The sequence below is a fragment of the Astatotilapia calliptera genome, chromosome 20 (genome assembly GCF_900246225.1).
Source record: "Astatotilapia calliptera chromosome 20, fAstCal1.2, whole genome shotgun sequence".
NCBI lineage: Eukaryota > Metazoa > Chordata > Actinopteri > Cichliformes > Cichlidae > Astatotilapia > Astatotilapia calliptera.
The window spans coordinates 23,222,902-23,246,703 of record NC_039321.1 but is presented as its reverse complement, the minus strand read 5'-3'; the positions used below and the strand labels follow the sequence as shown (position 1 = coordinate 23,246,703).

Sequence of the window (23,802 nt, the reverse complement as noted above, 5' to 3'; positions counted from 1 at the left end):
ACCACAAAACAAGTTTCACTGGTTAAAGCAATAACATTGTGTCGATGCTAGAGAAAAACAGTAGAAGGGTCCCGTATTGCCCCGCACTGTAATTCCCCATATGCAGAAGTATTAAAAGAATATTCTAAGAATATGAAGCGTTCAGTGTTCAGCGTTCAGGAGCTGACCTGTTCAGGAGCGTCTGCAGAGAAGTTTCAGCCTTAATCTCTCTCTTGCTCTCCTTGCCTCTCGCTTCGACGTTCTCCTCTCGCCGCCCGTCAAGAGAAGAATGCAATCGGCGGCGTTTGAGGGAGAACCTAAAGTATTCACACACGCCCTCTCTCTCTCTCATACATACGCACAGAGAGCCGATACTCACACACACTTTTTCCCCAGACGCGGGGATGCGCCCTTTCTATTTAGCCTCATTTAGCACACACTTAAAAAAAACAACTCAGCCCACATGGCTCACATTGGAACATACCAGACCCATTAATATTTACTTATTAATAGTACCATGGGCATCCCCCATGCATTCTTTGCAATGGAGCGCCTGCTCCATTTGACACCACAAAACAAGTTGGTTGTGCTTGTCCTCCAAAACAGCCCCATGTTACAGCTCTAGGGTTAGGTTAAAATACTTCTCGGTATGGAATGTTTCTTCTTGGCATGGTATATATAGTCTCTGCATTACTTTGTGAGCTAAAATAAATTTGTAGAATGTAGATGAACATGTTCTCAAACAAAGCCATTGCAAGGCCGTGCTCTTTTACGAGAAGCAGAGTATACTTGCTTCCGCCTACCTTGCTTGAGAAAAGTACAGATACGTACAGAAAATGATGAAAATCATACAATACAGGAAGAAGACATATTGTGCTTACATCTGAAAATGACAGTACTAGCCATGGGTAACTCACAGACCTGCAATGGTGGAAAAATAACAACTGCACGATTTCTGTCACATACCCGATTCTTTAGTATAGTCAACTGTACTGGCTAGTACTATAATAGTACTACAATCACTATGTCATATATACAGCCCTGTTTCATATGTTTCATGCAAAATTTTCATATATTTCACATTAAGACCTGAATTACAAACAATACAGTTCTTCCAACCACACGCTCTACAGTTTACATTTTTGTGGAGGTGATGTGAACAATGTACACAATCTTAAATACACACACATATATATAAAGAATATATACATAAGCTGAAGTAGATGGGCAAAGATTAAAAAAAATAATCTCGGTCCAGTCTCTCTTTAGGATAAACACTGGCATTCCATTAATGAAGCACATGCTTAAGGGCAACTTTATTTAGGTATGCCATAATTCTTCATGGCAAATATTCAGCAAGTTACTGGAAATGTCGCTAAAAGATTTTATCCACACTGATCACATCACCTAATGAAATGTCCCCTGAGTTTATATTTGGGCTACCCTTTTAATTTGCAGTAGTGAATGTGTCACAAATTCCTTTTACTCATTAAAGGTAAGGAAGAATATGAAAGAAACAAAACAGAATATTACCAGAAAGTTCTGCTTGGACACTTTAAGTAGGTGTTTGCATATTCTGTTGACAAAGAGTAATATTAACAATCACTTGTGTTTCTAACCACCTCTCTGTGGGGCTGACATTTATAGTGACCACTGTAACACTGCACACAATCATGGCAGCTCTTATTTATTTAAAATACGGATTAGTGCAGATTTAATGTTGGAAAAAGATCCTGGTTTCAGAACTTATCACCACCCACATGGTAATAGTAGTTGGTTTAGGCCAAGATTCATCCTCACCCAGCATATATACATCTGACGATATCAAACCTGACTTCTAGTGGTTTAACTTCTTACCTTGTTACAGTTATGTAGAAATGTCATGGTGCAAATCTTTAACCCGAGAGGACTTCAAATCATTGCTGTTTTTTACATGGCTGCTAACCAAAACATGCTCTAAGTGTTAGAGCAGAACCATGCTGTTACTTATTTAATATGTACAGGCTGTATGTTTTTTGAACTCTGAAAGTAAACACACAGAAAATAGGTGGTTTGTTTTTATGCCAAAGAACAAAAAGGGCATTTTAATGGAAACCTTTATGGGAAAATGGACTGTTTTGTTACAGCTAAATATGATTCACTGTTTTCCTATTGCAATAAACAATGACTCATTATACCCGGTTTTGCTTAACAGCAGAGGCACATCTTTTTTGGGTGAAACACTGGATATAAATGTTTTTATTCTTCACTCACTTCGTGCAGACATGTATGCACACCCGTGACCAACAGCAGACATAGGCAGATCTAAGAGTGAAGACAGCTGGAATCTATTCAGTCACATGCCTTTCTTTTGACCATGCCTAACGTTAAAGAGTCAAAATATGATGAATGGTGTCTGTTTATATTTAAGCAGCCATCAGGCAGCCAGTCCCAGTTCAGAGAGAACAGAATATCCTACATCCACAACTGCGTCATCTGCCCAGACTGTTTCAAAAGCGTCGAGAGATTTCCTGTTGTTGTGACACAGAATGAAACGTCTTCCTTGGAGAAAAAAAATGTAATTAATACTGCCTCTGTTCAGAAGGGAAACAAACAAAAGCGACAGACAAAAAGTATCTTAAAATAATATTTATTTTTCCATGTAAGAGCAAGAACACTGCCTTCATAAATAATCTATCATGGCAAGCATTTATGTAATGATTAACAGTAAAAAACTAAACAAAACACTAACACAACACAAACAAAACTAAAAAACACACGCAAGGTTCGTCTAAAAATTACACTGGAGAAAAACAATCTATACATATTATTTGATTGACTGATTGATTGATTAGAGTCTATACGTCTATACACAGAGCACCATATAATATGCAGACCATTACCTATATGGATGCACACATACTGGAAGGATAGTATACTTTTACAGATAATGTGAAATTAAATTAATCTAATGCACTTAAAGGTTTAAAAAAATTGCATATAATATTGATCAGAAAAGTGAAGCTTATTACAGTGACTTCTATTACATACAAACTCTTATAGCCATATAATCGTACACATATAACAGATAGCTGTGCATATGCATACACATGATGTGTACTGTGTTTGTTGTACTGTGTGTAAATGTCTGTGTTTGAGACAGAAGGTAGATTCAGTTCTGAAGCTCCATGGATAACTCCTCCAACAGACAGAGTGTCTGTCACTTCTTTATAATATCATATTGTTTCCTCCGTGGACTCAAAAATGTGTTGCAGCAGTCTCCTGTGAAATAAAACAGGAGTGATCAAATATAGAAGAAGCTCCACAATATTGTTATATTAATTTTTTCAGTTAAAGTTTACCTTAGAGAGAGTAACATGATAGATTTCAAATTAAGTGAACTGGAGATTCACCATGTTATCCCTTTTTGAATTCAGGTGTTTTTAGTCCCATTGCCAAACCCTAGCCATGCAGTCTGTCACAAATATTTGTGAAAGACTGGGTTCTCCTAAAGCTCCTACTGAAATTGCACATAGTGCTGTAACAGTTTGCCACTGTTGCAAGACATGGGTCTAGATATTCAATGACCGGCTGTAAGTGGTGTTGTTGTCGAAAAGGGGAAGCATTTAGCTGTCACAACAACCCAGCCACAAAGTGGCAGACAATGTAAACTTATACGACAGGGTAGCAGAGTGCTGAATCACATAGTGAGTAAAAGTCTCCAACACTCTTCTGACTCAATAACTGCAGATCTCGAAGCCTCCTCTGGCATTAACACCAGCACCAAGTCGTGCACAGGGAGCCTCTTTACACAGGTTTTCATGGCAAAGCAGTTTGTTATGTGCATTTGTCCGTGTAGTGTGGGAGATGCTTCCTATATTATCACCTTCCAAAAACCTCTCATCTGCACGTAAACCCACAGTATGGATCCATACTGGTATCAGTATATAGTATAGGCTGTTTATGTGGATTCAAAGGGAATTCTGCATGCACATGACTATGTGTGATTTTGTTTTGTGTTTGCTTTTTGTGTGTGTGAGACCAACGGTCGACTTTTACATCACAAAAAGCAAACACAAAACAGCATGTTTGTGTGTACTTGATCAGCTATCCCAGTTAGGATCACAATAAGGAACAACATTAGGGAAAGCTGCTGATGTTAGCATTCATCAGCCCATCAATATAATTCACAATGCTAGGTTAAGCTAATAGCAGTGGAAAATTAGACAGCTATATGTGAGCGTTTTTGTGTGAGCTTCCCACTTCTTCTGTGAAAGGGCTTTGCTTCTGTTAATTGTATTTTACACCCTGAATAGTCTTTGTTCCTTTGTCTTTCTACAGGAACAGAAACATTAAGACACGTAAACAATTAAATACCGAGGCAGACCAGGCAGAAACAAAAGCATACACGCCGAACAATTTGCGGACATGCATGGAAGCACAGGTGAATAAATGAGATTAGCTCACAGACGTACACACACGTATGCACACGCGTGCGTGCACACACACTGGCCTAGTGTAGGCAGAATATAATTTGCCTTCAGACAGAGACTGATGGTGTGTGGTGGGTGTGTGAAGCATTTCTGATACTTAAATGTATACATGAGGTGAAAAATTCTGGTGTTTTAAATTGAACTTTGAGTTAAACCACATAAAAATACATGTAGATACTCAAAAAATTTCAAAATAAAGAAAATGTTTGCCTTGTTTTTCCAACACCCATCTGCCTCAGGTTGTGCAGTCAATTTGAGGTGCAGGTCACACTACTTGGACATATTAAGGATCAATGAACCAATCCCGAAAAAACATTTTAATTATTGTCTATAAAGATTAGCTTAATGAATAATTTCCACACCACTGACTGCAAGTGAACTCAATCACTCCCCTAATATAATTAGCAATGAAGTAAGGTAATCAGGAATGTGGCTTCACATTTTCCACATGGTGATTACAGCAAGATGGAAACAAAGTCTTTAAAGTTAAACATTACAAGAAAACAAAGCATGCAAACATAGATATAACCGCTCCCACTTTTCAAAGCACGCTATAATAAGCACCTTCCGGCTCCTTCAACTTCTTATTTAATGGACAGATTTGAGAGTATGCCCATATAACTCATAGGAAGAAACATAGTAACACCAGCTTCCTGCAAATTTAGCCACCCACAAACATCAAATTAGAGGTTGGGTGTTTGAGAAAGCAACAATGCTGTGCAGCTTAATGACTTGCAACAAATAAATATCAAAGAAAGTTTCCTGCTTTGGAGGTTTAAGTGCAAAGGATTGATTCTTTGCATTCTTCATCACTTTATATAACATCAAAGTGCATTTTGACATCCTCCATCATGTGCCATGATGTGCATGCTTGAGTGCTCATACCTTATATTCCATGCTTTGGCTCTGTGCTATGGCAGACTGACAGTACAGAACGGCGTCGTGGACGGTGGTGAAGAGACAAGACTTTGTTACTTTGTCATTAAAGAAACCTGCGGTCTGCAGGTTATCCACCACACCGCCTAGACAGACACAGAGAGAGGCAGAGATGAAGACACAAAAAGAGACGTGCGAAGAAAGCTGGAGGAAGATGAAATGGGTAATTGAGCATGTCGGTGTAGGAAGAAAAGCAATAGAATAGAAACAAGAGATGGAGGCACAGAGTGGAGCATGGAGAGCAGAAAAAGAAACAAGGTCTTAAATGTGAAAAGGAGAGAACAGAGAAACAGGAAGGGCTGCTCTTGTATAAAATTCCTACCTGTGTAAATATTAACTAACAATAAACTTGTTATGAGCTCCACAATTTTCTTTGGCTTTCATTGTGCTCTTTCCTAGAGTTCACTACCCCCCTCCTTCCGCGCCTTCCTGCTTGTGTCTTCCTTTCTTTATTTATGCGTGTTCATGTATACTTTGTCCGTCTTTCAGTGACTGAGACTGTATTCCTCATGGGACTTGCTGTATTTAAAATGTAATATACTCTACTATTTTTAATTCTTGCATTTGTTCATTGTTTTCATAGGAAACATTCGAATCATAGACAGGATCAAACATGGTGGTAGCTTCCAGGTCAGAAAAACGAAGTCACTGTGGAAGCGCCTAAAAGCTGCATTCTGTCTGAAGCCCACCAGATGGCGATAGCTGTTGTCGTAAAAAGACTGGTCGTATAGAGGTCAATGGAAAAATGGCTTTCTGATGGAACCTTTGGGAACAATTTCCTGTCGAGTTTGTGGGCTTAGTCGCACTTTTTGGATCACAGCGAATCAAAAATAAAATCGTGGTTACATTAAATCTTGGTCATAGGCTAGCATGTTTCAGGACAGACGAATGTCTGTGGTAAGAAACCTCATGGGCTTACGACCTGTCAGTCAGGAGTCATTAGTCAATAAGCATGCAGTTTCACAGTCAGACTTGTCTTTCCTCATCACATCAGTAATTTTGCAATTATGAGGCCTTTAATTTGAAAGAAACAGGAAAATATACCCCACAAAATGAAATAAATCTTCTTCTTTTTTCTTTTCTTTTTTAGTTCTGCTAGATGTGATCTATTATCCTCTTTGTCTAGGATTTCTATATCTGAAGTAAAATTCTCTGTGTTCACCTTTTATCACAAAGGCTCAGACATATATGGACTGGTTCTTATACAGCGTCATTCTGCAGAACTTTAGCGCTCAAAGCACTTTATACTCATTCACCCAGTTACACTAGGGTTTTTTTTATGCTTAAGTGTTTTCCATCTAACTTTCACACACATTCATACTCCAATAGATGCATTGAAGAGCAACTTGGGATTATCTTGCCCGAGGATATTTGGGATGAAGAGTGGAGCAGCCAGGGATTGAATCACCAACGCTCTGCTTAATAAATTACAGCCACCCTATTTCTCATTATGTTCATGATCATCCCAAATTCTGGAAATACAGAAATGGACATTACAAATGCAAGCTTTTAAATACATTTTAAATGTAATTTTATCAGGTAATATAGCCCATTATCTTAATTTGGAGAGTTTATATAAATTCACCATTGGGTGGTAAACCTACATTTACATGATCTATGCCACTTAATCAGGTTAGTTAATTGTTTTTATGAATGGCTGGATTGTTATTGCTGTGAATTATGAAATGAAATCATTTCTTCCCTTTCATAGAGGATGGAGCAATGTGTCATCTGCTAGAGGAAGTAATAAACGAAGCGCCTTTCCTTGGTATTTCCAAGAACTCAAACAGCTCTTATTAAGGCTGTCATACAAACACTTCCATGTCATTTCTTTCTCAGTTAAACTGAAACGTTCTAGAAAAAGCGAGGAAAAACAGAATTTGTTTTGGTCCTTAGAGCCATCCAGCCATTTGCCCTTTGCTTCCTGTCCTGTGTAATTCTTTTCCTTGCTTTTCCTTAGTTGTTTTCTAAAGTTCAAAGTTCACTTTAACACTTTCTGTTTTTGTCTTGTGTCCTTTTTGGTTTTGTCTAACTGCTAAGTCCCGAGCCTGTACTAAGTGCAGGCGCTGATCCTGTGAAATAAGATCCCCCACCTCCACACAGCCGGGTTCCAGAGAAATGTGTTTTGTCCACATACTTCAAGTAAGGCCTAAATTAGGAGGCTATTATGTCAAAAAATAAAAGCTGAGAGTAAAGGCTTTAAAACACATTAGTTAGACCAGATGTCATTTTAAAAATATGTGTTAGCTTGCCATGAATAGGGCTAATTACATACATCTACTGTCATTGAACGCTTCAGATTGCATGTGGCCGAGTAGATCAGGACTGCATGTGTAAAAGTAAAAAGACATAAGAAGAGTAAGAGTAAAAAGTAATATTATTTGGGAGTATTTCTGTTCCACCTTAATGGTTTTCAGAAGGTGTTTTTAGATCACTACAAGGCAAAAAGACAAATGGGTTCTTAGAAAACTGCACAAAGAAAATTATATCTACCAAATCCTTATAAAGTCATAATAAAGTGTATTGCATTTATTTCCAGTGAGAGTGTTGAAAGTAACTGGACTTACTTTGGCAACCAGCAAGAAACACCTCCACTCCAATTTCTCCGTAGTCTCTCCGAATCTGAAACACACAAAAAAGCACAGAGTGAGGGACAAACTGCGAATGATCTCATTATTCTCATGATTCGATTCATAGAAATTTACCACCTGAGAGCTAAATTATAACAAAAGGGACAGAGGGATTGATTTTTGCAGTTTGCAGTTGTCTTCAGTTTTTTTAAGCATTTGAAAAAGATGTTACATTTTGCTCTTTTTGTATATATGCATGTAAATGTGACTGATCTGTCCTTACACTTCGTAGTGTCTTGACCCCCACGGTGTCCAGGAAGTTGACAGGGCCAAGGTCGAGAACAATGGCTCTTGGGAGTGAGGGGTCCCGCTCAGCATCTACTTCAATGACAGACACATGGTTCTGCTCCTCCATGTTTAGCTCCCTGTTCTGGGTAGATATTAATCAGTGACATTTAAGACGACCACAATCGAAGCTATAGGGTCTGGAATGCTGAAACAGGTATTTGTGGAAGAAAGCTCTTGCATTCGAATGTGAAATAAAGTCCTCTAAATCTGTCATCTCTTAGTTTGTCCTTACCACGTCCACCCCATTCTTCTTGAGCTCTTTTTTGACTCTCTTGGCTTCTTTTTTCTCGTGTCTCTGCTTTTTGGCTTCCAGTTTTTTCTTTGCTGACAGGAGCTTTGTAATGTCAAAGCCAGACTACAAAACAAAACAAAGAACAGTCAGATCAGTTACTTAATACCACTGCTAGTTACCCTGTCTGATAAAAAAAAAAACTAAAACCTTTTGTTAAGCTGTAAACTTAAAGTGTTTGGTTGGTGTTTTAATAATGGGAAACTAGCATTTCCCAGAAAAGACAGGACTAGGAGAACATGCTACACAAAAATCTTTTACTTCATATGACTTTGGAATCATCCAGTCATTTGTCTCCAGTTATCAGAGACGGGGTACACCCTAGAAAGTGAGTCAGCGTGTCACAGGGCTAACACAAGAAGAGACAAATTACCATTCACCTTTAGGTGATGCATTATGTTGGGTGCTTAAACTTTTGTGCAGGGATTCTCAGCCAGTTTGGCCAGTTCAGTCAGTCCAGTTTCTGTTTAGCACCAACATAATCTAACCACAACAAACAACCAAGCAAGGTGTGGTGGACAGCAGCTTGAATGAAAGGAGTCACTGTTACAATACAATGACTGATTATTAGGAATGGTAATGGATTTCTTTCTTTTACTTGACTTACTTGTTGTAAGTCAAGTTCTTTGACTAAAAGAAGCGCGCTCATCCACACAAGTGTGCACACAGGTGTTCACTGTTCACACACACAAACAACACCTTTCTTGGCTGCTACCACAAAGCACATGGTGCGCCGTCGGTCCTGCGTGCTGCACAACTACTTTCAATATTTAGTATTTACTGTTATTTACACTTAGCTAGATTAATGCGATGGTGTTGTGTTTATTATGTTGCTCTCTTTATTTTTGCTTGTTTTGTCTGTTTTTCTCTCAACAGGTGGTCTGGGAGGTTTTTTTTTCTTTTTGAGTGCCCTTTCTCAGTGTCCCTCTTCCCCTCTGTTTTTCTTTTCCTTCATCTTTCTTTCTCCCTTTTCTATCCCCCAGCCATGTCTGTCCCATATGTAACAACTGAAAATAAAATAAAACAAAATAAATAACAACAACAAAGGTCGATCAAATGGACCAATATGGCAAGGCCGTGATGATCCACCTAATAAAGTAAATCTGTTGGGTATCTTTGTTGGCCTTCAGACAACAATTCTGACGCCTGAGGAGCCAAACGGGACAGGCAAAAAAAAAGAAAAAAGAACTTGTTGTGGAGAAAAAGACAAAATTGGGCATGCCTGATCCAACTTTATTTTTCATTTAAATTATGATCCTTTATATTTCTAGCAAATTGTAATTCGAATGCATGGCAAAGAATGTAACTTAGTGTGTACCTTAGTGTCATGCACTGCATTTTTATGAGGCTTGGTATTTGCTATATATGACTTATTTTTACAGTCAATTGTAACATTCATGTTACAAGCCTGGCCCTAATTATAGTTCTAACATCAAGAGTAAAAGTGAGTAAAAAGTATATAAGGACATACTTTGGCTATTTCTTTCCCGTTGTTGGCAGTGTAGTGTCCAGTGGTTAGGACTGTTAGCCTACAGCAACAAGGTCCTGGGCTTGATTGCTGGGGCTTTTCTGTGTGGAACTTTGTGCTGAATGACATCACTAGTTGGAGCAGTAACAATCCTGTAACAGCATGGCTCATGAGCTTCGTTAGTGCCGGTGAGGACACGCAGGGAGTAATCGTACATTTCTCGAGAACGCGTCAGAACTGGTGTCACAAAAGCACCTGAGTCTGTCTCACCTTGCAAACAAACCTGCAGCCTCTGCCAGACTGCTCAGCAAGAGCTTATTTGTGCATGAAAGCAACCCTTTGACTTTGACATGCTGACATTTTAATGAATGAAACATTTCCATTATCTCCTTCTCTTATTCAGTGTCTGTGCCTTCCCTCTCCGCATCTTTTGTCATCCTATTTCCAACTTCCCTCTGTCTGTCTTCCCACTGACCCCAAAGCGGCGTGACAGAAGAGGAGGGGCAGGAAGAAAGCGTAGGAGCGAGTGGGATGGGGTGTTTTAAACAAAAGCTGAGCGGGGAAAAAAATGAGAGAAGAGAATGACATTGCGAACAATGTCTGTCACAGTTGTGATGTGTGAATTGGTGACAAGTCTGGTTGGCTATTAGTGTGTCAGAAATCATGTTTTTAAAAGAGGAGTTAATTGCACGGAAACGGCGACATGATGTGTTTGGCTGCTTCTTTTTCTCCGTGTGTGTGTAGCTGTGGTGTGCTGTTTCTGTGTATTCATGTAAATCTGAGCTTTTAGTATGTCATGCTGTGCTTTGTAAACTGATACTGTGTTTTGTTTTTGGCTTTATGGTCTTGGTGGGGGTGAATGCACCCACATAAGTTAATTTGTGCACTTTGTGAGAATTTAAGAGTGATGATGTTTTTAAAAGACATTTTTTTGTCACTTTGTAAAAAAATCTTTTTTTAGCATTAAGATTTGGTTTGAAGCTTTGATTTAGGATATCTGTGTTCTCACCTTTGAGTTCAAGGTTTCCTGGTACATCTCAGCATTGGCAAAGTAGAGGGTGGCAGAGGAACGGAAGATCAAAATCCCTGGCACTTGCCTCACCTAAAATCGAATGGATTAAACAGGCTAATCAATCAAAACATTCCATTATGGCTTTAGTATGAAGTAAAAGTTACACCTGACCAATCAGATATATGGATTTTTGTTCATAATTTCATAGCAATTTATCTAATATCAATCTATCCATCCATCCATCCATCCATGCCAGTGAATTCTCTCCAGTGTGTTCTGGGTCCTGAAGCTTGCCTAAAACACCTCACTTTACCATATGTCCTGAAGGCATCCTGGTCAGATGCCTAAACCATCTCAACTGGCTCATTTTAGTTAAGAAATTCCCCTAAATGTCGCAAAACCTCATTTCCATGTCTAAGAAAGCTAATTTCCATGGCTTGGATCAGTGATCTCATTCTTTTGGTCACTACCCAGAGGTTGTCGCCATAGGTGAAGGTGTGAATGTAGCTTGTTTTAAATAGTCCGCTTAACCAAAACAGACTGGTACAGCATCCAACACCGTTGGATGTTCTACCCTCTATCGTGAATGGAGTCCAGCTCCACCAGGAAATGGTCTGATTTGTTCGTGGTAATTCAGGCCAACCTTTCACTATTATTGTATGAGTACCAAATGTCCTGCATCCAAGGTTCGACTAATGGATGAAATCTTGTCTCCAGTACCCCGGCGTAGAGCTTCCTAGGAAGGCTGTTTGTGATGCCCCTATAACTGCAGCATACCTCATTGTAAACTGGGCCTCCACCCCTGATCACCATCCACTGGGCATAAGCTACCAATGGTAATGGTAATTAATTAACTAAAAAACAGGAAGCATCTTAAATTTACATCCCAGCCAATGAGGAATTTGTAGTTTTTGTTAAACTGTCTTTGTGGAACTACAAAAACTAAAATGTTGTGAGAAAAAAGTTCATTGTTTCATCATTATTTCATCTGTTACATATCCATGCTTTCCTCATCAATGACCAAACCAAGTAAAATTCTGACAGAATAAAAACAACACTTATTAAGTAATTCACTTTTGAAAAATTATATTTAAAACTTGATAATACAACACTATTTAAAGTACAGAGATGTAATGTGATTAGAAAACGTATTTCATGGCCGACTGCTGGGACTTGCTAAACTGAAATTTTGAAATAATAATAAAAGAAGACATTTTATATAGTATCAGTATGATATAAGAGTAACTACACTAAAAACATGCTGTTCATTTCTGTACCAGTGCTCATTTTCCATTCCATTTTCAGTTGATTTAAAAAGCAAAAAAAAAAAAAAGCAGTTCTGTACCTGATGGTATTCGTCCAGTGGCTTGTAAATGTCAGTTTCAGGGACCTGCCCTAGTATGGAATATTTAGGTCTGAAATAGTCACACACAGAAAACCTTAATTAATCATTTCTAATGCTTTAATCCATTAATAGGCCATTAATCAGTTTGAATTGTAGTGAGTTTCAATGTTCAACTGGACACTTCCCTATATATATATATATATACATGCAGGCCATGTTTACAGAGGGAAGTGTATAAGATAGTGCTGTGTATGGCTGTTTGGCAAGCGGAGGACCAAACCAGTAACAAAAAAAGCAGCTATTGTTTTCTTTTGGTGCACATGTCTTGTTTGCGTACTTGTAGTGAAGTTGTGCTGACATGCTGACATGAACACATGGGTCAGGACAGACCACATGGTTGTGAAAAAACATAATTAATTGTGAATATATATATAACCCAACGCAAAGTGTGCCTACAGCTGTGTCCTGAAGATGACAGTAAGCAAGGAGAAACCAATGGATGCAGCCAGTCCTATGTCAGGGTTTAACAGCAAGGTGAGGATGAAGGTGGCCACCCAGACCAGCTGCAAAGAGAAACAGAGAGCATAAGGAATAGCTTACGCCTGTGTTCTGCTGTAATAAAAAAAAAAAGGGCCTCATTTGTCGCATACTGTACATTGTTTCCCTGCCTCTATTATATTTGAAAGACGTTAGTCTCGGTCTCTTTAACGCCCCCTACCTGTGAAGCCCAGAATAGATTTGATAGCATGAAAAAAAGAGGGCAACATTGCCAGAAACACTTTATAATATGGCCCCAGACCAAAGACGTCATTGGCTTAAAGTTAAATGAAATTTCAATGTTTCAATTTTATTTGAAATTAAATGACCGATTATTAAAAAATTATATTTATTGTATTTTTTAAAATTATATTTAAATAATAAATGTAATTAAATAAATAAAAATGATTACTTCTAGTACTTTGTATAAGTATTTGAAATTATTTATACTACAATTAATCATGGTACTGCATAATTAATTTTAGGTACTGTTTAATTTCTTGATAATTTTACTGAAAAACAACAATACTTCCCCATTTTACACTGTACGTGCACATTACTTTGGAGGACCCGGATCATATTATGAAGAGGCTAAACCTCTAAATCTTGAGTATTTCACAGTAAAGGAGACACTTCTTTCCTTTACAGTCCTTTTAAAAGTTATGTTTGAACAGGGATTGTAGGAAAAAAATTAAGACTTGTCCCTATCATTATGAGGTGACATAGGTCTGAAAATTTTGACAGTTATTATTTTTTCTAGTAAATTGGTAAGGGAGAACAGTCACTGTGACATTTATATTGGCAAAGTAAAGGGCCAGTGGAATAAAAGAAACTCTATCACACACATCACCATCACAGCATTGGTTGGATGTGAGATGGGGAAATATAATTAGTATTTCTGCAAATTTACAATGAAATTGCACAATTTTAAAAATTACTTACACTGTACTTTAATTTACTTATAGTATAATTATTTTTCTATATCCTGTAATAACCTGACTTGGTACCATCTCATTCTAGCGTGCCTACCTTTAAGTATTAGTAGATTATACTTATATAGTATTGCATAGTATTAAAACACATACATACAATATACAGTATTTGTAAATATAATTACATTGTAATTTGAAATAAAAAGTCATTGAAGTTTTTTCTGCATTTTCCTCCCTGTGGTGAAATGTCGCTATCTTTCTTGTTCAAGTCCACTTTTCTATCATTGGCCATTCTACCTGTGTCAATGCCACTGGGCTCTGCGCTGTTGGTTTTTATTTCACACAAGCCTGTCTGCCTGCATACTTGCAAAGACCTACACAGCGAATGGGGGACTATTGTGAGGAAGCAAACATATGATTGTTATTAGCAGGTCACATGTTGTACATGTACACATGTTGGCAGAAAACTGTCATTAATTTTATGGGCATTATTTGCTTAACACTTTTTTTTGTTTTTTTTTTGTTTTAGCTAATTCCAAGGAAATTAGTTGAAACATATGAAGCCAGGATTATTTCTTATATGGAGTTGCTCATCCAGGTAGTTTGTATTCCAAATCATTTCTATAAAATGGCACTGTGAAGCAGGATAGTACTTAATCTAAAAGTCAGCAGGTAAGGAAGATATGCAGTATATGCAGTACAAGATATGCTATGTTAACACAGTAAAATACCTTTGCTGCATTAACCACTTCCTTGTGGCCTTTTTAGTGCACTCACCATATCCACTCTGTTGGTTTTCCACAAAGCAGGGATGTCCAAGAACTGCTTCATCATGCTATGGAGGTTGACATGGATGATGGCAGCCAAGACCGCCTGCAAAATCAGGGAAACGGTTTAAGTGGAAACGTTTCTCGAAACAGTCGAAACGAGTTTCATTAGCCTCTCACTGAAGTACTGTTTAATAGCAGTTATTACATCATGCTCAGTCCATGTTTGGGCTTAAAAAAACTATTTTCTAAAAGTAGCTGATAACTTTAGCCTGAGGCAGAAGAAATACCTGTTTGTGCATTTTGACAACATAACCTCAGCTGTTGTTTTTTACCTAAGGCTAAGAGATTAGCATGCGTATGCTTATGATTGCGCGCGCACACACACACACACACACACACACACACACACACACACACACACACACACAAAACCCCGTTCAGCTATCTTAGTGAGGACCTTCATTGACATAATGGTTTCCCTAGCCCCTTACCCTAACCATTAAAAATGAATGCCTAACCCTTACCCTAAACCTAACCATAACCTAATTATAACCCTGACACTAAAACCACATTTTGATCCTCAAAAAGGCCTTCAAACTTGTGAGGACCGGTGAGTGTGTCCTTACAAGTGACTGTTGGTTCTCACAAGTATAGTAGAATGCAGATTTCGGTCCTCACAAGGATAGTTAGACAGGAACACACACACACACGCACACACATCTACCTTGGGCAGATCTTCAAAGAGTGATCCAATCCACAATGTGATAAAAAGGATCACTACTGCTGACAGAGCCCCAGCAACCTGGAGCGAAGAGGCAGGGAAATATGCACACAGTGAATGGCAGTGAGATCGGCGAAACAGTTGCTTGATGTCAGGATCATTAGTTTGAATATGATTATAAAGCGAACTCACATCGATTGAACCCTCTCCTCTCCTCGATAGCCCATGGCTGATTAATGGTGTTGTCAGACTAAATCAGTTTAGCCTTTCAGTAAATTTGTACTTGTGTAGGTGGAGTTTGATGATGTGAAAAAAAATCAATTCCCTAAGTGTTTTTTAATCATGCACTGTATCAGAGTAACGTTAATTATGATGTGTGGTTCATTGCATTTAACCTTTGTGATCTTTGTTTTTCGCTAGAGGCAGAGTGAAGTGCAGGGATGAGAATGTTTATGCTTTCAATGATCTCATGAAGCATCCCTTTAGAGCTTAAATATGGCAAAGCATTAAACGTCATTAGCGTTCAAATATCAAAGATAGCAGAACAAAGATGGGAAAAGCGGCAAATGTTACAGAAGACAAATAAAGAAAACTGTTCTATCTTTATTGGATTTACTAAATCAGTTGAAGGCTATGGCAAGGGAACAGAGTTTCATGATATTTTGTGGTTTGTTTAGGGCAAAATATCAGATTCATACATTACAGAGTTTGTGGTATAATGTGTGGAGCTAAAATAGTTGGTTCTGGGTTGATTTATGTGGGGCAAAGGTCTCCCAAGTAAGAGATTTTGATCTCTAGAAAAGATATTAAACTGTCTAAAAGATCATTTCAAATTGTTTTTTCTCACTTAGAGCTACATGTAGAATCCACCAAAAGTAAGTCAGTGCATCTGACGTCACATGGGATTTGAGCTCCTAATATTGGCTTCTTCAGATGAGAGTCATCTACAACAACATTTTTCCCTGTTATACATTTTTCATACTGTTTTATACTGCTCATTGATTTGGTTTGTAAACAAGACTCCTGTCATGGCCTAGATTTTCTAAAAGGTGAACATTGAACCAAAAGGAGGTGCAAGAGTGTTTTTTTTAGATCAATTGAGTTGCAAGATGCTGGATAATTATCCTGGGGTTGTTTTTTAATTTCAAACACACCAAAAACAGGTTCCATATCCCAGCTTTAAACCTCTTTTGGTGCTTGCTGGTTAGGGTGTATTCTTTAACATGGATACTAGGAATGATAGGTGAGAAAACAAGAGAAAGTTTTTTGAAGTCTCTACTGACCTGAGTTTTGCCCCCTGCACTTTCCTGAACCATAGTGCGAGACATGGAGCAGCTGACAGTAAAACACTGAAAAATTCCTCCAATGGAGTTACTCAGACCCAGAGCAACTAGTTCCTAAAACATGAAACACACTTTTTATTTACAGTCGGTGTACTAAAGTATCGCTTCATGTTTGTGTCCACCTATAATCATCCTACCTGGTTGCTGTCAACCTTGTATCCATATTTTAGGGCAAAGATTCGTCCCAGAGAGATGGCAATGCCGTAGCCAACCACAGACAGAGCAAAGCCATCACCGATCACTTGACCAAAGACAGAGGTGTCTGGGAAAACAGGTGGCTGGAGACTGATATACAGGAAGAGACAAGAGTGAAGAAAAGCTTTACTTTTCATAGTGACTGTCACTTTTCAAGTGACAGGTGTGTGTGTGTGTGTGTGTGTGTGTGTGTGTGTGTGTGTGTGTGTGTGTGTGTGTGTGTGTGTGTGTGTGTGTGTGTGTGTGTGTGTGTGTTTGTTTCTCACCCTGAGGGAATAACTCCCACTACATCCACTCCATATTCCTGCTGCAGGTAAAATTGCCATGAGATAACTGTAGCTATAACGATCTGGAAATAAAATAATAGTGATTTTCAGGGTACACATTCTGTATGGTGCAGTACAAAGTCTTGAACAATACTCAGTTTCTGTATATTTTACTTGGAAAATAAGAATTAAGTGTAGCGATTTATTGTAAGGTGCAAACAAAAATCTAATCAGTACAATTCTTACAAACTTGAGGGTCGCTATTTTAATATTCATTTTCATTTTTTTGAAATTTTCAAGTAGTTTTGAGGAATAGTTCTCCAGGCTTCTTTGGATGTTTCTGCCTTTTATTCCTTTCGAGTCAAAATGATGCTACACTGCTTCAATAATATCGAGGTCTGGGATATTGTTCTCTTGTATGTATGCTTTTCCCACATTGGGAGTGTGTTTGCAATCATTGCCATGCTGAAAAATGAAGTTGTTGTCAATCAGATGCTTTCCAGGTGGTATTGCATGGTGCATCAAACTCTGATGGTACTTTTCTGTGGTCATAAATCCATAAATTTATGACCACCAACACCACTGGCTGAAATGCTGCCCCAAACCATGAGAGAGCCACCCCGTGTTTTACAGCTGGACTGTAGACGCTGTTGTCATCTTGACAACAGAATTTTCAAATTTGGATTACTAATTCATAAGACCTGCAGTTGCTGACTTTTAGTCCAGTTCTTGTATAAATCGGCTTCTTGACAGCCACTCTTCCACTGAGACTGTTAATGATGAGGCTTCAGTGAGCAGTAGAGGTCAGATGCATCTGTCAGCTCTTTGCTGACATTTGTGTATGTGACACATATTGAAAATGCATTTTTGTTGTTGTTGAGCCAACCATATAAATAACATATATACTTTATTGATCCCCATGGGGAAATTCCTCTCTGCATTTAACCCATTCACTCAGTGAAGCAGTGGGCAGGGAAGGTACCTTGCTTAGGGGTACCTCAGGGTACCAAATAGGTGCACCACTGGCCAATGATTCATAGGTTGGTGTTAAATGGGTTAACAAACAAAACACAATTCTGTGAAATGGTCGGGTACAAAGACCAGATTGAAAATGAGAGAAAAAACAGCCAGTGTTTAAAAAAAACTAACAAAAAACCTTGACCTTGAGAAAGACTAGAGAACTATTGTTGAAGACATGTTTGGCTCATTGGAAGTAATATAGAAAGATATAAAGTGTGACTCAAGACTTTTGCACAGTACTGTTTGTATTCTTGCATACTTACAGCAATCAGCTCCACGGGTATAGGAACGGGTATTTTCTTGCCCAAAAATGCATTGAGCTCCTTAGCAGCGATAAGGCCGAGTATGGTAATAACACTGGTCACAAGAGTGCCGATGTTTGACTGCGGGAGGAGATAGCATATCTCCAATACAGTCTAGGAAGACAGGAGCAAGAAAATGACTGCTAAAATAGGTGAATAATTGAATAGATCTAAAATACAAAACATTCAAAAAAAACGTACATAAAATTGCCAGCAAGAGCACTAAATGGTTAAGTTAATGTAATTCTTACATATATCAGGGATAAAGGTCCATTATGTCTCACAGGGTTAACGCCAAAGGTGTATTTGAGCTGAGACACGATGACATGGATAGCAGCTCCTGTGGTATAACCTCGGACCAGTGGCTCAGACAAGTAGGTTACCACAAAACCAAACTGGACCAGACCGAGTAGAATCTACACACACATCACATGAATCAGCAGAGATTAACATGCAGTAGCTGCAAAAGTGAATGCTCAGATCATTCATTTGCATTTCACATTCACGACACAGGAGCTGTGCAAATTATTAGAAATGCAAAAAGATAGTGTTTAAAATTAATGAAATAGATTAAATTGACCCTTTTAGCCGTTGGACTCAAAAACATCATCAGTTTCCAGGCTGAAGTTCCCAGAGTCCCTGCAGGCTCATGCAGCGAGAAGCTTCTTTTCATTCTTTTGAAGTAATCAATAACGTATTGAAACTGAAGTCTAAAAGCATTTGCTGTCAGGCAGATGGGCCTCAAAGAGCTATGTAAGCTTATTAGCATTTGCACAGCATTTTACTTTATTCACTAATGTTTGAGCAGCAGCTGCCTGTTGATGGTGACAAGATATTTCCATTTGTTCAAAAGAAACGTCCAAACTCAGTGAGACAAGTGCCCATTTATGGCTCCAAAATTTACGAATGCAGGGTGGAAATTTTGAGTGATTTCAAATATTTACTTGAAATAACCCAGATACAAATGTGACAGCTGCAGCCACTCGGACCCTTTCGTCATCACGGGCAACTGTGTCAATTATACTGGTGTTGGTCACATTGTCCCATGTCATAAACTTTGAGTCTGGGGCCAGTCGCTCAGTCACTCCTCCTATCATCACGCTCATCACTGCATATGTTCCTAAAAAACAGAGATAGAAAATGATTTCTATTAGGCGGCGTTATGAAAACATAGTGGAGCAACATGTTATTCCACTGATTAATAATTTTATTATTACAGATTTTTTTTTATTTTACTGATTTATTTCAGCCTGGAAACTGATGGGTCCTTCACAAACATGAAGTCATTTGGACTTTGCTCTGAGGGAATCATATCACTAGGGTATAAAGTCTCCATTCGTTCTGATTAATGTTACTTCGCTTCCAAGTTGTTTCCTTTTTGATTAGCCAGTTTAAAAGGCAACTTTTCCAAGTGTCTTTTAATGTCATCTAGTGATTTAGGAAATAAATATTATATACAAATATTATATAATTACAAAAACTTTTATTTTAGACAAGTGTTGATGTGTCTCTACAAGAACGTCTTACTGAATATTTTCTAATATGTCTACAAATGCGCATGTAAGCAAACCTTTAGACTTTAAAATATATAAATCAGACATTTTCTGGCCTTAAAGCTGGCCGACATAATAAACTTGTAAAACTACGGCACTCTTCATAGTGGTTGTTGAACGTAGTTGTCACACGTTTCCAGGTAATTATCACACAACATTAAAAATAATGCTGAGTAGTGTTAAACCTTTAAACACTAAAGAATGCTGGGGATTTACGATGGAATTAATTTCACCTTTTTATTTGTTAAATATAAAAGAAATCACCTAATATCACCTTTTTAATTTGGGGTCACCATCTCGTCAACTTTGCTACTAATGTCAGCATATGAAAATTCAAAGGTGTAAAGGTTACCATTTTATTGATATCAGGTCATCATTAATATTTTAATTATTAATATACCAAAGTACTATTACTCTTCATCTTTTTCTCTCATAGACATACGTTTGTATAAGTATGAATAAGTATTATTGCCATCACTTTCTGTTGTGATACACACATTTCAAGGTAATATTACTCATATATAACCACTATTGAGGCAAGATATTTACTTGTATGTTAATTTGTAATTAATAGTAGTAACTATCTGTTGCCACATTATTACTAGTTTAATACCAAGCTGTAATAGAACACGCAACCATAAACTATTACATACCCACTGAGATGTGTTTGGATGTGCCAAAGATGAAGTAGATAAGGACTGGGTAGAAGGATGAGTACAAGCCAAATACTGGAGGAACAGATGCCAGCAAGGCATAGGCCATACCTGCAGTGATAGGAACAGAGGATTTTCTACACTTTTTATAATAAATAAAGAAACATTTTATTATTTCAACAATGGAGAAGAAACATTTTTGACCGCAGTTTATGATAAACAAATTAGAACATTATATCTATATCTAGCTCTCCTACTATCTCTTGAACTTTCATCTCACCCTGTGGCAGCTGCATGATGCCCACACTTATCCCAGAAATCAGGTCACCCAAGGCATTTTCTCTGATGGGGTAACGGGGAAGCCATGACAAAATAGGAACAGTACCCAGCAGGCAGCTCTTCATCTGGTGGCCAGAACACCTGATGTGTTTTGTGTCAGCAGAGGGTAAAAATAGATGCAGAAAGTGATATTTAAAAGAAAATACTTCAGGGATAAGCTTTTTTATTAATCATGAAGTTGATGCCAAACCACTTCTGATGTCTCCAGCTTTTTTACTGAACTACTGAAAAAGTTAATAAGTAAGACGAAAACCAGCCACTACGTGCTTTACAGAGGCATTCAAAATGAGCACACCTAAATCAAGTAAAACCACACAAAACACAGAGACATTACCCAAGTGCCTGTCTGAAAAGATGTGTTTTCAGATGTTGTATGCCACAGAGTCAAGGGTGAGAATAGAGCGATATAAGCTGTTCCACAATTTTGTCGCAAAGGTTTGCAATCCCCCTTAGTTTTCAGACGGGTACGTCGAATCACCAGAAGACCTCTATCTGCTGACCTAAGGATCCGGTTTGGAGAATAGGAGTGGAATAGACTGATGTGGGGGAGCTTTAACTCTTAAGGCCATAAGAATCAAGATTTTTAACTTTTTTTAAACTTTTTTTTAAAACTTTAAAATATCTTAACCTAAGTGTAGACCAGTGCAGACGCTTTAACAAAAGTGTGAAGTGAGACTCATACCTCAATATGGCTTTTGCATGCAATAATTAGATAGAGCAAGACTTAACACTTTTCTTTGAGTTTGATTTGGTTTATGTGATCAAGAGCTATGAATTCAATCTATAATTGCAGTTCCTAGGATAGCCACTTGAGGCTGGTCCCAAAAGTGAGCCATCGCCCTTTCTACACAGTCTGACAGCCACATGAAGTTAAAGACTTTACAGCAGATATATGCATGTGTACAGCCAGCTTGTGGTCTTTAGAAATAAATTTTTTTGGCATAATACCTGTGGTGATGCTGATGTTACTCGTCTATATACTTTTTTTTTGTTCAGTTCATTGATCTCATCGTTTCTATGATCAACTGTAAAACTGGAGTATGTCTGCTGATATCATTCATCAGTAGAACGCTTATTGTTTATAGTATTAACCTCCTAAGACCTGAACTCTTTCACGACATGCATTTTTAATTTCTCTTTGATATTTGTGCTGATTGGGGCCCGATGAATGAAAAAACAAAGAATTACCAGATTTTTTTAAACCTTGTTTTTGTTTTTAAGAAAAATAAGAGCCACGTATGAGGATATTTGTTTAAAAGTTTGATAGAACAGACGCAGTATAATGTCCTCGTAAGTGGATATCAGGCCCATGTAGAGCAAAATTGAGTATTTTAGTCAAAATAACCCAAAATGTGATGTCCACATATGTGGACACCAGGTCCTAGGAGGTTAATGTCATTTGTGAATGGGATGAGATATACAGTTGATTAAATATACTGTAAAGTGCTTTACCTTACTGACTTTTTGACCTTCTCACGCAGAGATGTTTTTGATACAGACTTTTGTCCCATCTCATCCATTGCTTCTTCATCCAGGACCTCCCTGTGGACGCTGTAACTCATTCGCCTTCTCTCTGCCATGGCTGAAGTACAAAAATGCTTCTTATCTTTGCCAGTACTTTAGACATTGTTGAAAAATTATCATGATAAAATATAATTATTGTGGGGGAAAAATAATGTGTTTTTGAAAATCTTTAAACATTTGTCAGTAACTACCTTGTTATGTCTGCAGCTGTATCAAAAGCTAGTAATAAAGTTGTACATACCTATTGGGATAAATAAATCCTTCTTGTGGACAATGGTGCACAGGCATCAAATGAAATCTTCTGCATCAGATCCAAGTGGCTGCAAGTAGTGACGGTATTTCTAAGTATTCCTATATTCTTTTTTTTTTTGTAGCAAAGAGATAAAGGCAAAGTTTTATTCTGAAAGCCAAGAGAGCTCCTGAGCTCCTCTCTCCCCAACTTGCCTGAGGATAGTTGCTGTCTGTCTTGTGATCTGATTGCTTTGAGACCTTGAAGACAACTCTAGATTTGACACAGCACATGTCAGTCGAGGAAGAGGACAAAGTTCCTTGTACGTGCTGTACAAGTGAAAACAGACATGGTAGAAAAATGTTCAGAACATTTTTGTTTTATGATTTAATGAGGGATTTCCGTCGCTCATGTTGTACTTAAAATTATTTATTTATTTATTGTTAATCATGGTTTGTCTCAGAATGAATTTGTACTCTGGCATGTTATGGTACTACCATAAAAGACTTTGTGGTATAGACAGCAGACTGAATTGCTGCACATTAGTTTCCTTTATTGCACCTTATCTGTGTTCTATGTTTTATCTGTGCATGATTAAAGATATTGGTCCTTTCAGCAGAGTCAGATTTATTTGATTTATTTGTGGTCACACTGAAGGATAATCACAGATCACTGGATAAACTGATAGCCAACCAGAAATATAGTCGGTTTTATTTTTGGACTTGGAGCTTTATGTGTGTGTGTGTGTACACACACACACACACACACACACACACACACACACACACACGTAGAAAAATATTTAGTATACACATCCAGAAATGCATATACTATTATATATTGTACATATATTTATTAGTTTCAGATGTAGCCATTCTTGTATTTTTCTTGTTTACATTATTGTATTTTGCACAACTCTGTTGCTTGTGAAGCTCGCACACAAGAATTTCACTCACATGTGCTGTACCAATGTACCTGCACATGTGATGTGACAATAAA

General features: G+C 37.9%; 2 protein-coding genes across 2 annotated transcripts in view; both read right to left on the bottom strand.

The window, feature by feature from the left end:
- Nucleotides 1-387, bottom strand: part of mgll (monoglyceride lipase) — a 38,447-nt gene extending 38,060 nt beyond the window's left edge. Inside the window, exon 1 of the mRNA XM_026153339.1 lies at nt 168-387. The gene's annotated coding sequence lies outside the window, so the exon portion shown is untranslated. The remainder of the gene's footprint in view (nt 1-167) is intronic.
- Nucleotides 388-2,645: 2,258 nt separating this feature from the next.
- Nucleotides 2,646-23,122, bottom strand: slc26a6.2 (solute carrier family 26 member 6, tandem duplicate 2). The gene is made up of 20 exons (XM_026153793.1): nt 22,816-23,122; nt 22,503-22,632; nt 20,992-21,131; nt 20,712-20,822; nt 19,450-19,625; nt 18,757-18,921; nt 18,467-18,619; nt 17,184-17,266; nt 16,860-17,007; nt 16,663-16,776; nt 15,383-15,460; nt 14,666-14,761; nt 12,876-12,982; nt 12,420-12,489; nt 11,072-11,164; nt 8,538-8,660; nt 8,241-8,387; nt 7,955-8,009; nt 5,337-5,473; nt 2,646-3,240 (listed from the first exon to the last, which is right to left on the bottom strand). The coding sequence occupies exons 2-20, from the start codon at nt 22,628-22,630 to the stop codon at nt 3,217-3,219; spliced, it is 2,148 nt and encodes a 715-aa protein (XP_026009578.1). The 5' UTR covers nt 22,631-22,632; nt 22,816-23,122; the 3' UTR covers nt 2,646-3,216.
- Between the last annotated feature and the right edge of the window lie 680 nt (nt 23,123-23,802).